General features: G+C 39.0%; 1 protein-coding gene across 2 annotated transcripts in view; it reads right to left on the reverse strand.

Moving 5' to 3' along the window:
- The window catches only part of FRMD3 (FERM domain containing 3), a 155,319-nt gene that overhangs the window by 63,496 nt on the left and 75,849 nt on the right, over positions 1–15,974 (reverse strand). For both annotated transcript variants that reach the window (XM_082074645.1, XM_082074644.1), the window contains exon 3: positions 5,270–5,312. In XM_082074645.1, coding sequence (XP_081930771.1) covers positions 5,270–5,276 — 7 coding nt within the window. In that variant the 5' untranslated portion in view covers positions 5,277–5,312. The remainder of the gene's footprint in view (positions 1–5,269; positions 5,313–15,974) is intronic.

Genomic DNA, 15,974 nt, shown 5'->3' on the forward strand with positions numbered 1-15,974 from the left:
GAAGGAAACAGGATCCTCTTTTTCTGTTTGTCTTTTGCAGTTAGAAAACCAGTCACCAACAATGAACACTTGAAAGAAGAAGGAAGGAACCCCCAAAGCAATCCACTTTCTTCTCCATCCTAATTTTGAAAAGGATCGTAAGCCTAATGTTCCTCCAAAAATGCATTCAATGATATGTAAACATTTAGTAAGGCCTTTGTCTTGCAAATTTTACAGCACTGGAGAAACACACATGAGAAATTCATATTCTCTCATTCATATTCTCTCATACTATATCTTTGAAGTGGAGAGCAAGACAGGCAGTGAATTGTATCAGCTCAGGAGATGAGATTGTCAAGCCAGACAGTTCCTCAGCTCCTTCAATGCAAAATTACTTTCTACCACTTACAAATTAAAGTGGAAACATTACCAACAAATCTTCCCAAAACATAACTCAATTTGCAGAAGTACATTTTTTCAACACAAAACTAGCCTGAATATAGTCTGTTTTATAATAGCTACAAGCCTTTTCTTTCAGAGTGGTCCTTTATCTGTCAGATAAGGAGCAGCTGGTATAGTGAAATGCCCAAGGCTCTGTCAGAACTTCCTACCACCATAAGCTTTGCTTTCTCACTAAAAAAGATTCACAATTCCAATAATTTCAAAGGACTTTAGCATGGAGAATAGTAGTGATTGCAAACTTTATTGCAACTGGGCTATTAATTCGCCAGTATATGTGCTAACAGTACATAAGAGATAAAGGCAAAAGAACAAGTAAAACCATTTAAATTATATTAAATGCTGAAACTAGTCATGATCTAGTGCCTCATGAAGGAACTACACACACGCAGTGTGGAAGGTTTCCAGTCAAATGATTGTGTGTTTGTAAGGTTTATTTCAGTTGCATTTAACTAAGGCAGGCTATCCAACATACCTGAAATAGTAAGGATGTCCAAGCTAAAAGCCAAACCTCTAACACCCTGACCAGAACAAAGAGGGCTATGGGACCTGCACCTCTTGGCACAGATACCAATGTGTAAGGGACTGAGTCTCATACACATTCATTTCTAAGTCCACTGAACCATTTGCCTTCAGTGTAGATGAAGAGCTTACAGCGAATAATAAGGCTAAGAAAAACTACACATTCATATCACCATTTTCTTCATAGAAAGTGATTCTGAAACAACAAGAAAAAAATTAATGTAAGAGAAATTTGTTTTTAAAAGCTGGTGAAAAACTGAAAGTTTTAGAAGTGCGAACTAAAGAGGGAGAAGCATAGAAGAGTCTCAGCTGCCACTTTCGGGAAGCTTTCCTGTTTGTTTTTAACAACCTGCTATTCATTCAGCACAAATACTAGCTTCTGTAATGAGCTGTACTGGCAGTGTCGTTCTTTTGATTAAACATGGAGTACAGATGGATACTGAAAGCCAAAAGCAGATGTTTAAATTACCTTCACAGCCCTGAGAATGCAATATTGCAGAGAACTTTCTGCATCTCTCCTTGATGTTACATATTCTCTGATCTACACTACCCTACAACAATTAGTGGTCACTTGGTCATTAAAACAAGCAAACAAACAACAACAACAAAACAACACACACACATTACACTCAAATCATCTTCATGTTCACTAATGCTGAGGAAGGATCTCTGGGAAACTCTAAGGCATATGCTGTTATTTTGATATACTTCTTCCCTTACCAAATGAATCAGCTGTTCATGCATACCACTTGCTAAGCATGTTTAAGACAGAACAATACTCAGTGATTTTATTTTATGCATAAAAGATATCTGATCTATCAAGATCATAAACCCCAAACTGTGGGCTCTTCCTCATTGTACTCAATGGATTTTCATCAACAGTTACAATAATGCTTTAAAGCATGTTATTAAATCTTTTTGAGGATCATAGGTAAAGAATATACAGCATTCAGATTAGTGCCTGAATAATCACACAAAACTGACTGTTTTCACTGTGCATGGATTTATGAACTTCATATTTGATTAAACTCTTTATTAGATTTGTTCCGAGACATGAAAACTGATGACAAGTTTGTTGAGATTTAAGAAAGTTTCACACAACCGATCTCTGCATCTCACTTCTTGCTTCCCATGATTCATTCCACCTCCTTTCACATTTTATGACAGCATTAGAGATTAAGGAAATTGACTTAACAAATTCCGGTGGCCTGACACAGGAGAACATTCTTTTTGCATTACTCTCTCAGATCTCCTGAGATGCAAGGCAGCAAGAAAAACATGTGACTTTTCAACTTCTGCACAACAGAGCAGCAGAATTGATTCTGTTCTACTGTCATCAAGAACAAAACCCATATAGTTGGATATTTGCCTGCCACAAAGCAGATTACATGATAGCTGCATACTTATTATACAGAATAACCTTTAAAATTAATGAAAAAAGAGGGAGGGGAGGTGCATGGTAAAACTCTGTTCTTTATTTAAATATTAGTGTTCATGTGACTGGCATGATCTACAGTAAGACATTCCTAGACAGAAAATAAGTTAAAAAAAAGTAAGAAGGCCAAATGGAGAGGAACTTTACTGTTGGCACCTGGGAGAGAGTAACAGAGTGCAGAAAAGCATGTAAAAGAAGAGAAGAACTGGTTTTAAAGCATCTTTATGTAGAACCACAAAGATGCAGCTACCTTAGGCAACCTTGCAGAGAGCTTTTCAACACACTACTGGAAGCATGGTGTTCACAGCCACTGATAGCTGGCCGCCAACCAGCTTCAACCTGTACAACAAAATTGGTGTGGTTCAGAATATTTCTCAGAGACTAAAACTTCCCTTCTCAGGCAAAATTAGTGGTAAAAATGGCTGAGGCACAGACCTAGACTTTACACATCATGTTATGACAGAAACATCTCAGTGAAAATGGAAAATGCAAATGTAGATGCTAAAACAAAAACGATACCACACCTTCATTTTTCTCATGTTGCGCAAGGACACATTTAAATATTCTTTCATATGTGACAAGACAAAACATAAAATATTTTGGAAGATTCATTTTGCCGTATCCTAGTATTACTAAATATGAACTTAAAGCAATCTTTGCCAAAGCTAAACGAATTACTACGGTAGCACATCACACAAGAACCTATGCAGATTTCAGAGCTTCCAACACAAAATATTCAGTCCCACTGACAGAATATAGCTGCCAAATTGTGATTTCTGTACAACCTGACAATATAGAGAGATTCTGCTTGACATGGCTATACATGGGGCCACCACCCAAGACCCACTTTGAGCAGTCTTCTTGGTGCAGCAGGACTGCACTGCCATCTCAGGAGAATTCCCAGGACTGAGAGCCCTCACCATCTCCTTGGTGAGTGAGTATTTCTTCTGGATGTTTGCTTGAGTAAGCCCTCAACCCCTTTCAGTGAGCAACAACTTCTTCTGGGTGCCCTTGACAGATTTTCCTCTTTGTGAGTGAGTGTGATTTGGAGCATCATTCTTGTGTGTCAACATGCAGTAATAAGAGCCCAACTGGTGAAATGAACCTGCAGTGCTGTGATAAACGTTATTATAGTGCTGACTGGTTTTGGGATTGTCCCTGTTCTTCATTGGTTTCTGTTGTTTGGTTTGGCATTGCCATGAAATAGAGCTTGCGTTTATCCTTGCTTCAGATTAATATTTGCACCTGCATGACACCTGACAGCAAAACACCTTTGTTAGTGTCTCATTCTCTCTTGCTGTTGTTGTTGAGACCTTTTCACCATGATAAATAACCTTATACTAGCTGCATTTTATTTTGCTTTTTGTTTATGCATTCATTTTTCAGTCTTCAGAGTCCTGATCAGGAATCTACCCTAAAAGCCACACATGTCCTCTGATGAGACTATCACATCACTACATCTATGGAATTTATGGAGTAACTTCAATCGGATCTAAGCATCATCTATATGCAGATAGAGTTGTTTTGAATAAATCGAAACACTCCAAGTACATCTTTTGGCAGAGTTCCTGAATATGTTGCTATGCGAAGTGCAACAAGAAGCACGAGAGCCTTACACTTCGTTGGGTGAAAGCAGTAATACAGATGCAGATTAGAGGATACTTTGAGGAAACTATCTTCTATTTTTGATAACACAATGGAAGGAAGAAAGAGATAAAGATCACTTGTAATTAATAAAGTATCTCTTTCCTTCCTTCACTAGCATTGCAGAGGAGCAGAACTTAGTTTTAGCTTGATGTTGTTTAACTTATTTTATACCAGATAACACTCCAGCTACCTAAACACTAGATACGAACAGTTCACACTGAATATGCTAGGTGCATATTTATACACACATGCACACAGATGTTGCAATACATACTATTGCTTCATTAATGGAAGAATTTTATGAAGTATTCCATGTAGTCCAGTCAATAGCCAAGATTGAGTGTTTCTACAGTATCTTAAGCTCCATCACACTTTAAAACAAATGCATTATCTCCCACAGAAAAGACACCTTGTACTTTCACTTAAAACAGAAAGCAACTGCATACAAAGGGTATGTGAGTAAAATTCACGTTCATTTTGTAAACTAAGTAGATAGATAGACAACAGCTTTTATTAAACAAGACATAACTCCCAGTTACCTAAATCAAGTCTCCAGAACTGCCAAACACTCTCTTCCACTGCCATATATAAACTTCTGAGTACTAAAGCAGTTCTGTTTCCTGAAGAAGTCTTCACAGTTGGCCCATTTCATAGGAAGGATGAGCTAGACCACAACATTCCAAAAACATAAATACATTCCTATTTTGAGGAGTCTTTTTGAAATAATGATTGATATTTTTCCACTTGACTGTGGCAGAAGCTCACTACTGAATGCATAGCATTTGAGTTTGCTGGACTCTAACAATGATCTCAGACCAATGCTTTGCATTGTCAAGAAGCAGGGGGCAACAGAAAGGAAACAAACCAGAAAAACACAGAAGCAGATTGCCACACTCCATATTTTATTGCCATCTCCTAGCTGCTGTGATTGCATCTGACTAAAAATGAGCCAGAACATACAGGTCTTCTTTCCAGATTTGCCACCACACACACATCAGCTGGCCTTTGGCTCTAGCCTTGAGCAGTAAGGGAAAGCTACTGATGTGCAGAGCAATGTGAGGCAGTGAAATAAAGGTAGCACGGAGTTTTTAGGAGTCCAAATCAAACATGAAGGGCCTATTTGCACCAAGAAACAAATGAAGTATATTCTAAATTAGTGCATGGAATCACAGGAAAACCTTCAGGCATTTCAAAAACAGCTTAAAAACATGAGCTCTCAATACTTACATTTCATTTGCTTGAAGATGGACTTGTTGGGCTCAAGCCAGTGCTGTAAAGGCAAAGTAGAGAGCAGAAGTTAATACATATCAAGGTATTCAACACCATCATTGTAGATGTATCTGGCACTAAAAATAGGAAGTAGGATTGTTGTTTCACGAAGACACACACAAACTGGAAAAAGCACCGCCATACTGCTATAATACTGGAATTGCAATGTATATGAGGACTTGATGTCACCACTGCTTGTAAGATGTAGTTGAGACAAAAGTAAGACAAATATTTCAAAGACAAATTGAAAGGAGACAGGGTATACTGATTAGTTTGGAAGAGACATTTCAGTCTTACACTTTCAGCCAATTTTTTTCCAGAAGAATGATCATATACAGTAGGACAGACTATTCAGAAACATCAACATTGCCTGTTCATTAATGCTGTCTTCTACAGTTCTTATAACTAAAGCATGTGTAAATACTGTATTCTCAGTCAGCACCCTCATAACACAAGCTATTGTTCTTTTCTAGCAAGAACTAAAAGTCTGAAGGGAAAAAGAGCATACTTTTCCATGAAATGTTACTCTACAGTCAGTCAATGAACAACAGCAACGTATGGATGCCCACTGGCTGGCGTATACCTTTCTAGGGAAAGACTGCAATGGCAGGAAGGCTTCCATTTTTTTTATTCTCCTCAAAAATAAACTCAGATGCCTCTGTGACGAAAAGCTAGGCTCACATTTTAGTTAAGAGCCTTAGTACATCTCCTGATAACACTAGCTAAACTGTTCAGGAGGAGGCTTTGATTGGTAAAAGAACATGCTGATATTCAAGTGCCACTTCTGACCACAGCCAACACCATTTGTATGAGGATTTTTCCTGTAAGCAAAAAATCTCCACACTAAAATGAGATTTTTCCTACAGAAGCAGCTGGTCAAAAAGCATAGTATTCAGCTTTAATAAGCATAATCAACACGGGAAGGCCTTGCACTCACGGGTTCCATTTTTAACTCTTTCCTTACTAGCTCTAAAACCCTACAGTCTTCTGCAAAAAGAAAACCTACAATTTTTTTAAACCATATGTAATACTTAAAATATCCTACATCAGCTACTATTTTTCCTCATAACTTATCGTAGTTCTACTACAGAGAAAGGCCAGTGGAAGATATTTTGTAAGAATTGTTAATAAGTGACAGAAAATTATTATTTTAAAAATCATGACATCTCAAGAATTCATTCAAGATTGGGGTAATGGTCAATTAGTGTTCTGGAACAGAACTACTGACAAAACAAATACCTTGGAAAGAACATCTTCAAATATCTGCACATTGTATGCTATGGCTGCTCAGAAACTCCTGCATATAGTTTACAGCAATACTTGAGATAAGCACTACTGTGTATTTCTGTTTGAAGCTCACTTATCACTGAGAGGCAGATATGGAATTCTGGTGCTCAAAAACCCCAAACTTCAACCAACCATAACAAAAAACAATCCCACACCATTTCTTCGCCTTTTCCCCTCTCCTGAGTGTCTCTCTTTTTTGGTGAAAAGAGGAAAGAAAGAGAACTGAGAAAGTAATGACTGTTTTGCCAACTTAACAGAAATATCTAGCTCATTTCTTGTTTTAGATCATGCAGATAAATTATTTGCACATTTGGCTCTGAATAATGGGAGGTGACGGTTGTAGGCATTTTAAGAAATCTGATGCAGTCTGCAGTACTTTATAGATACATAATCCAGAACGAATTCACAGACAGGAAAGCAGTCAAGACACAAAGACAAGCAGGTTTACTTTCCTTAACCTTTTCATATGCCCACCCCACCGCCACCAGGATATTGGCAGTCCTGGCTGAAGATTTAGACAGCAAAGAGGAACTTGGACACTGAGCCATGCCGTACTGTTCCCAAGGAACAGACAGTTAAGAAGCATCTCACTATTTTCATTTAGCAGGATCACAACATGGTTTGTTTGATATTTCTTTTTGAAAGGTCAGGCTGAAATATTAGCACAGACCAGGTCAGCATTTACAGCTGTCTGAAAAAGTCAACTACCTAGTCTAACAAAAAGTCAGAGGTAAAAAAAGCCATTCTGCAAATATGAAAGTCTCATAATTCACCATATGAATATAGAAAACGGGGAAACATGGACGAAATTTCTTGTGCAGTGCATCAAACCCCCGGGAACATAGATTTACCCAACATGCCCAAAAGCAGATATGTTTCACTAAGACCGGAGTTTCACAGGTTAAAAATGGATTGAAAAGACACTGAGCAATTAAGCGGTCTAGACTTTCACTTGGAGGTCAAGGACCTGACAGGCAGTTTTTGTAAGCTCCGATTTCTGTGGTGACCTTCTGTTCATGGAAGATCGCAAACGTGTAGGCAATTCAGCTGAATCTTCCAGAAAACACTGCAGTTACTTTATAATTTGCGGTGATTTTCAAAGACACAGCAATTAGGTGCTTAATGCTCTCTGTGTGTCAAGGGAAGATAAACACCTAGCCCTTGCTAGTACTTCTGAAAATAGCCACCTCTATATTTGTTTGCATATTTCGATTTGAGTTTTACGAAAGATTTTCCCCTGAGTACTTCTCTTCCAGCCTTACAGCATTGACTATTAATAATTAATAACTATGCCTCATCTCTACTATACAGTATTCATGCTATATTTATTCCAAGATTAATTACCTGCTATAGCTAGGATCAGATTAAGATTCTTATAAATTCATTGAAGGGTTTCTGTAGGAATTTCCAATTTAAAAGCATTTGGCTTTGCAAAATGCTTTTTCCATGTTTTTTTGTTTTGGTTTATTTTTTCCTTTTACCATTTTTGCTGAAAAAGAAAAAAAAATCCTGAGATGAAAGGAAAAGATAACATTTTAAGTTGGCTTGTCAGGCCAAATTGTAAAAGCATTTTAAATCATCAATGGCAAAATAATTTTCATTACTACTGTATGCCAGGCTGCCTTGTGGGAACAGACCATAGACATTTCCAGCTCCTTCTTATAAGGCTAACACTCATAAGCTAAATAAAACAGACAAAAGAAGTTAGACATAAACCTGGAACCAGAGACAAGAATTTTTAACTTCCGTCCTTGCAGTAAAATGTGTAAACTAGGGGGATGAAAGAAAGAGAGAGAGAGAGAGAAGAAGGGAAGGGAAGGGAAGGAGGAAGGGAAGGAGGAAGGGAAGGGAAGGGAAGGGAAGGGAAGGGAAGGGAAGGGAAGGGAAGGGAAGGGAAGGGAAGGGAAGGGAAGGGAAGGGAAGGGAAGGGAAGGGAAGGGAAGGGAAGGGAAGGGAAGGGAAGGGAAGGGAAGGGAAGGGAAGGGAAGGGAAGGGAAGGGAAGGGAAGGGAAGGGAAGGGAAGGGAAGGGAAGGGAAGGGAAGGGAAGAAGGAAGGGAAGGGAAGGGGGAAAGGAAGGAGGAAGGGAAGGAGGAAGGGAAGGGAAGGGGGAAGGGAAGGAGGAAGGGAAGGAGGAAGGGAAGGGAAGGGGGAAGGGAAGGAGGAAGGGAAGGGGAAAGGAAGAAGGGAGGGAGGAAGGGGGGAGGGAGGAAGGGGGGGGAGGAAGGGGAGAGGGAGGGAGGGAGGGAGGGAGGGAGAGAGGGAGGAAGGAAGGAAGGAAGGAAGGAAGGAAGGAAGGAAGGAAGGAAGGAAGGAAGGAAGGAAGGAAGGAAGGAAGGAAGGAAGGAAGGAAGGAAGGAAGGAAGGAAGGAAGGAAGGAAGGAAGGAAGGAAGGAAGGAAGGAAGGAAGGAAGGAAGGAAGGAAGGAAGGAAGGAAGGAAGGAAGGAAGGAAGGAAGGAAGGAAGGAAGGAAGGAAGGAAGGAAGGAAATCTCAACCAGTTTCATTTTTGCCTCATGTATTTCACACTGTTGTTCATAAAGGTTGCTTTAATTGGATTATGGCCTGCACCATCAAACCAGCTTTGCTTTATATTTGATAGTACTTAACAATCACCAGAAATTATTTCTGGAGAAGCCTGATGGCATGTTAGCAACATATCTGCTGCTCGACGGAGAAGACAAGACTGTGATATTAACCCAGCTAACACCTATTACCAAGGATCCTGTGAGGAGATCCATGTTCAGCACTGCCCATTTCTAATCGCTTCTGCTGAAGACGGTTTGGGTAGCAGCTGGGTATCTAGCTGGTCAGGCAGATGTCCTCACAGAAGCAGAAGGATTAAAGACACTTAGAGATCCTGAAGGTCAGTCATGGGAGAGCTACTGAATCTTGGTGATTCACGTGCCAGTGGTGAGTAAGCAAACTATTATGGATATCACTTTTGGTCCTGGGATCCTAAAATACACTAAGAAATGCCTTCTGACTAATGTTTCACTGCGACTGCATGCTGTGTTTCAGAATAGGGCAATTTTCACTTTGTAAATAAAGCCCTCACCTCTGATCAGCCTTTAAGTGGCATTGAGTACTCATTAGTGAGGCCAGGTGTGTTCTTGCTTACCCACAAAAAATGAGCAGCTGATGTGCTACCAGCTTCCACAGCAAAAGCTGAGGATAAGCAAGGACATCATGTGAGGGTAAAAGCACCATTCTAGAAAGTCGTATTTTAACTCCACAAACACCAGTATGCTTTTAGTAAAGACACTTCAGCCAACAACATGTTTGAAATGAAGTCATACACTGAGAAGTTCAGACAGGCCTGAGCTTGGTCTGAGTATAGCGCAGGATTAAGGGGTTTAGAATAAGAAGCAGGCAGGAAAGAGGACAAGATGTCCCATAGATATTCTTACAGCCCTTGTAACGGGTTGGGTGTCACTAAAATCCCCACACTGTTCTTCATCTACGTTGCAACAGACACTACAGAGCAAATATGTGTTCTCCAGTCTGCTCTTGCTATAGACTCCTGCATAGACTGGCACAAACCAAAGCCCAGCTCCTAAAAAACTGCCAAGCCAAAAGCAGATGCTTGGGACCAGACCAATCAGAAGTCCAATGAATTAAATGAAAAATCTCTCTCCTCTTCCAATACAAGAGCCTTTTGATTTAGTCCCTGTGTTTGCAAGAGAAGCAGAAATCAAAGGTCAATCAAAAGTGGCGAAATGCTGTGAATACTTCAATCCCGCTTGGCAAGCAATAGTCAGGCAAGTGCTCAGATGTGCATAGAGCAAAACAAAACCAGAAGACCTTGCAGATGTTAGAAGAATATTCTAGCCAGGCAAGGTCTGGATTTGAAGACTTTGTTAAACAGAGAGAAGAGAGCAGGAGAATGGAGATACATACTGAAACACTTCTAGAAAAGTAATAAAATTAACTTTATTTAATCCTCAACCTCATATTACTCTTGACAATACTTAACCTTCTCCTTGAACAAAAAGCAAAATCAAAATCAATTTGCATCAGCCTCAAGGCAGTGGCTTGCACCAGGTCACTGCCTGAGAAAAGTAACAGTAACAGTATCTAAAGCTAATGGCAGCTCAGACATGGGAATTAATTGGGTGCCCACTCTATACCAGCACAACAGATGACATATGACCCACAGCACCCTGCATGTCTCCATCTTCACACCCCGAGGTTGACACCATTTTTTCATGCCTTAGAGGAACTCTATACCAAGAATATCAATATTGTTCTATTGCAGCAAAAGAGCTGCTCCTCTGTACTGTTCCCTAAATCAGAGCATAGGCTCTGGTTTCTGGTATGTTAAGCCCGAAGAAATTACGTACATTGCTATCACAAAAATGAATCTGGTTCAGAAACAGTAGCATGCACTGGAAGAGAATCACCATTTGTATGATTCTGAGCTGGAATTTATTAAATAAATTTCCAAATTCTCACTCTCTTATTCCTATTACACCAAAATATTCAGAGAAACTTCAGTGCTGTAAGTTGGAGTAGCTCAACTGATCCATAATCTCTACATATTTGAACATCTGGACTTAACATCTGCATATATTGACATATGTATGAGTGACTACATGCTCACAGCCAACAGGTTCACAACTGACGGAAAAAACACCTTTATCAAAATCACCTGCAGAGTGATTTTGTTCACAAGGTTACTAATCTTCACACAAGATATTTCAGATAGTAGCATTACTGCTGAATTAAGAGCATATCTATAATCACACAACTATTCATTTGTTTCAAGATTTTGTTTAATACATAAACGCACATCTATGGGCAAAAGCAGGTATCCATTTAAATCAGTACTTTGTCCCTGAAAATGGCCTGCAGCAGACAGAAAAAGAACAAAAGTAGTATCTCCCATCATGTTTACCAGTTTTGTTTCTACCAGATTTCATTAAAATTTGTTTGTAACTCTTCATAGACTTTCACCAATTTGTCTAAACACTTTTTAAAAATTATTTTTGGCAGCTACAATAACGAATTGTATGACTAGGTATGGTATTTTTAAAACTACTTCTCAATACCAATTGGTTTATAATTTCCTTCCGTATGTTTTAGTTCTGTTCTAAGAATTACAGGGCAATCTTTCCCTGATCACCATGTCCAAGCCATTTTACATCATTTAATCTCTCTCATTCTCTTTTGCTCATTCTGTTGCTCTCTCTATCATTCATTTTCTCTCACTCACTTCCTAGCTAAATTATTCCAGATCAATACATCTCTCTTTATATGAAATCCATTCCTACTTGATATCATTCACATGGCCATCCTTGTTCCTTTTCCAGTTCTACTACACTTTTTTGAAACAGCATGACCTGAACTGCAGACACCAAGCAGGGTCATAGTAGGACTTTGTGCAAAAGGACATAATTTTTATGATAACTCTGTCCAGGAGGAGAAATTCATATGCATGAAGAAGCATTAACATTTTAATTAATCTATGGCTCAATCACTCTGTTGTTTAGCCCATACTATTTCTGCTCTACCTCTTCAATGTGACTGGAAAGCTCAAAAATTGCTCTCTTTATGTAGCTGTATGGAGCCTTAGGAGTGATTACAGAAAGACATAGCTTCGTTAAACTGAGATTGCAAATTATTTGTTGTCTCTTTCTGCCAACCTTCACCGCTCTCATGTGGGACTAAGAGCACATTTTTTAGAAAATGCATTAAATAGCTGTTGCTACAGTAAAGATCAGCTGTGCTCAAGACTTGCTGACCCTGTCAAAAGGTCTTTTAATTAGGCACTGTTGTGCATTTTGTGGACATGTCCTATTAAAAACAGAACTGCTGCTTCAAGAAATTCATTACTCACAGACAACAGACAAGACGCTCCAATTTCCCTCACTAGTAAATACTAGGACAATGCTGAACAACTTAGGTTATAGGATTAAACAAATACTCTGTCCAGGTCCATTGCAAGTGAACACAAACTGAACTCCCCAGAAGCCTTACTAGTTAAATAAATGTGTAATCTGTCAAAAAACTCCCCGCATGTGGAAAAACCTACCAGTTTTCAGTACATCTGAGCTTGAAAGCAAAACGAGAATTGTATTTGTGGCAGTTCTCCAGGGGGAGACTGGCAGAAGCACCAGCAAATCTATAGTGCACAACGTCGTCTTTCTAACAATGCACAGAGGCAGGCTCTGTGCTCTGGAGAAATCAGAAAACCCCACTGTGTTCACAGACACCATTCAAGATTGGCTACATAGTGGGAGTGTATTCACACAGCAGTTTCACTGATTTGAAGGTTTTGTTTTCATACTGACAGGCATACACGCACAGAGCTAAAACTACTGTGCTGCTGTGCTGCTCCCACACAACACTGCAGCACACCCAAATAACAAAGCTTCTCAATGCTTCAATGTGATTATGATCTTAAACATTCCTGCAGCAACTGGTGAAACTTCACAATAGCTTCAGGGTCCTACAAAGCCTCTTCACAGAACCTAACACTTTCAACCTACCCCATGGGTAGCTCCCAAGGTATTTCTGCCTAACTACCACCTCATATTTTCACATTCAAAAACATAATCACAAGCATGTGCTTGAATCCACCCATTGGGGGAGGCTGCGGGGAAAGGACACTTCAGTATTTCCAGCTTCATATCATGGCACTCCTGAAGAGAATAAATTTCACTGTGCTACCACTTTTCTCCAGACCAGTCCTTCATTGCCCTCAACACCAGTGGCCTCTCTCAACAAGGGGTCTTCTCTAGTGACAGATGCTGAACAGCAGCTGCATCACTTCATCCTAGGCTATCTGGCACAGAATTAGTCATGCTGCATTTCCTCAAAGGTGACAGTGTGATAACTGGCCTCAGTTTAATAGCTATCACATGAACGTGTACCAACAGGTAGTTCAATGAGTAGCAGCATCAGTAACACCTCCTCCAGGTATGTCTCCTATTTGAAACTACTTATTTCAAAAAAATACAAGCTCAAAATTATGGTTTCTGGGTTCGTACACTGTCTCTCTCTCTCAGCTCTTTCTAGATTCTCTATGGAGTGGGTGTGCCCTATAGAGTTTCCCTCAGTGAGAAGAATAATAGGGTTTTCCTCACCGATGTGACAGCTTATCTTCATGAAACCTTATAGGAACCTAATGTTTGAGACCTATATCCCAGCCAAATTTCACCAAAACTGGCTTCGAAAGTTACTAAAGTTGACCATTGGGGAGAAAAGTAATGTGATCCCATATACCTAGTTTTCTCAGAAATCTAGGCAAAAAAATCAACAGTTAATTCATGAACCCTAGGAACTCATTTGTTCCCAGCATAGCACCACTAGACATAAAATGGCATAGTGGAATTTACTGCATACTTCCAGTACAATCCTGGCTTTTCTGAAGTTATCCTAAGGCACAGTTTCCCAAAGGAACATCCAAATATGACACTAGAAGATAAAAGAGCAGATACAGTGTAGAACCTAGAGTCTTTAACTGCTAGTTCAATTTGAGGTCATTGGCATTGTTACTCCTCTACATATCCAAAACCATAAAAAAGCTACTGTGCTGCCTTCTGTTGAGAGTGTCTTCCAGAGTATCTTTTTTGGTCTGGAATAGAAAATAGAAAAATATAGAAAATTTTACAAAGTTTAAGTATGCCTAAAATATCCACACGTATGTAATCACACAGAAGGAAAGGTTTATTACAAAAGTGGAGCTGAGGGGAGGAAGGAGTATCCATTATAAATTACTTGAAAAATAACCTATAAAAACAACAGCTATTTCCCACCACGGTTTTCCCCCATTGTTCCAACCTAAGGCAATTAGCTCAATTATCTATATTTTTCACATAGTCAGAAGTTCTGAATGTTCTAAACATAAATACTGAAACATCTCATTTGAAACATCTGAAATACTGAAGCATTTAATTTTTTAAATTCTCAAACTCAGTCAAGTATTTCAATACTTCTAAGTCAAAATGCTTCATTTTGGTAGCATACTCTGAAAGAAGACATTTAGGACAAATTAAAGCCAGTAGTTTTGCCTGCTTGAGCTCCCTTGATAGATTACAAAACAAAAGGACCTCAAATTAGCAATTGGAGCAACTCTGCAACCTTTGCAGAAAAAAATTACAGACAAAGAAAAGGGAAGCAAGCATCACCAGTAGACTAAATGCCAGCAGGGGTAATTCTGCATAATATTTTATATATGTATGTGTGTGTACACTATATAATAATATACTATTATGTCATATAGCTTAACTATTCAAAGGGCCAATCAAGAATAATTCACTAAAAGCCAGAATTAAATGCACAATTTTGGCAGTTTCATTTGGAACCACAGCTATAGCCCTTTCTGTGCAAAGACAGACACTATGCAGTGGAATGTAAACTACAACAGAGGCATTCAACACTTCCATGAAAATGGGCAAAGCAATATGAATTGTACATGACCTGCATCAGAATCAACAATAACTCTCCTAAAATAAACGTTATACTTACTTGGTTCAGCTTTAATTACATATTCTTTGAAATAAACTTCAGAATATGATGCCTGGTCTATATCTCAGCCAATGTTTAATACAAACCACTTCCATAAAATTATAGAGACCTCTCTTAAAATTCTTTACAAATCCAGTTACAAATTTTACCCCATTGCCTCCATTATGGCTGTTCCACATGCTGCAGCTCTCATTGGCTTTCTTAAGAAATCCCGTTTCTTGCATAAACTTCTTCTGATTTATGCTCTGACACATGTATAACCATATCCTCTTAGCCTTTGTTTTGCTGCACGAAATGGGGTATGCCCTTCCTAATATTATCTCAAAAACAAGCTCTCCGTTCTCTGTGACTTTCTAATACCTCTTCTCCCAATTCAGTTGAATTATCTTTCTTTAAATGCAGACATCTAGATCAGGACAGCTGGAGTCTCATTAGAGTGTAATGACATGAATACTTTCCTCAAAATACAGTCCTAAGAAGGGACAAACAAAGTGTTTTCTTTTATCATAGCCACATCATGCCAGTGGCTTATTGCAAAACCAAGCAATATTCACTTTATTCACTGTCCCACATCTCTTTATTTGTCTACAGAGCACTGAAGTAAATTGTCACACAAATTGTTGAACTGGTTTAGGGTGAACTATCACTCCTCTTCAAAGCAATTGTTCTCAGTCAAATCACCAGATTTAACTTTAGAAATAAGCTCTTGGTGAATTCCACCTAGAGATCTTTACTGAGCTAGTGTTTCTGATTTGTAATACATCTACCCAATACATAAGAATGTACTGTTGTAAACATTTCTGCTTTTTACCTTGGTGGTACCTGCAAGAATTCCACAGAGCTTCGGAAATCTCTTCTATAGAGCTCTTTCCTGTAAGGTGGCTATGATGATGTAACATTCCTCCTG

The sequence above is a fragment of the Streptopelia decaocto genome (genome assembly GCF_964273445.1).
Source record: "Streptopelia decaocto genome assembly, chromosome: Z".
In the NCBI taxonomy this organism is placed as follows: Eukaryota; Metazoa; Chordata; class Aves; order Columbiformes; family Columbidae; genus Streptopelia; species Streptopelia decaocto.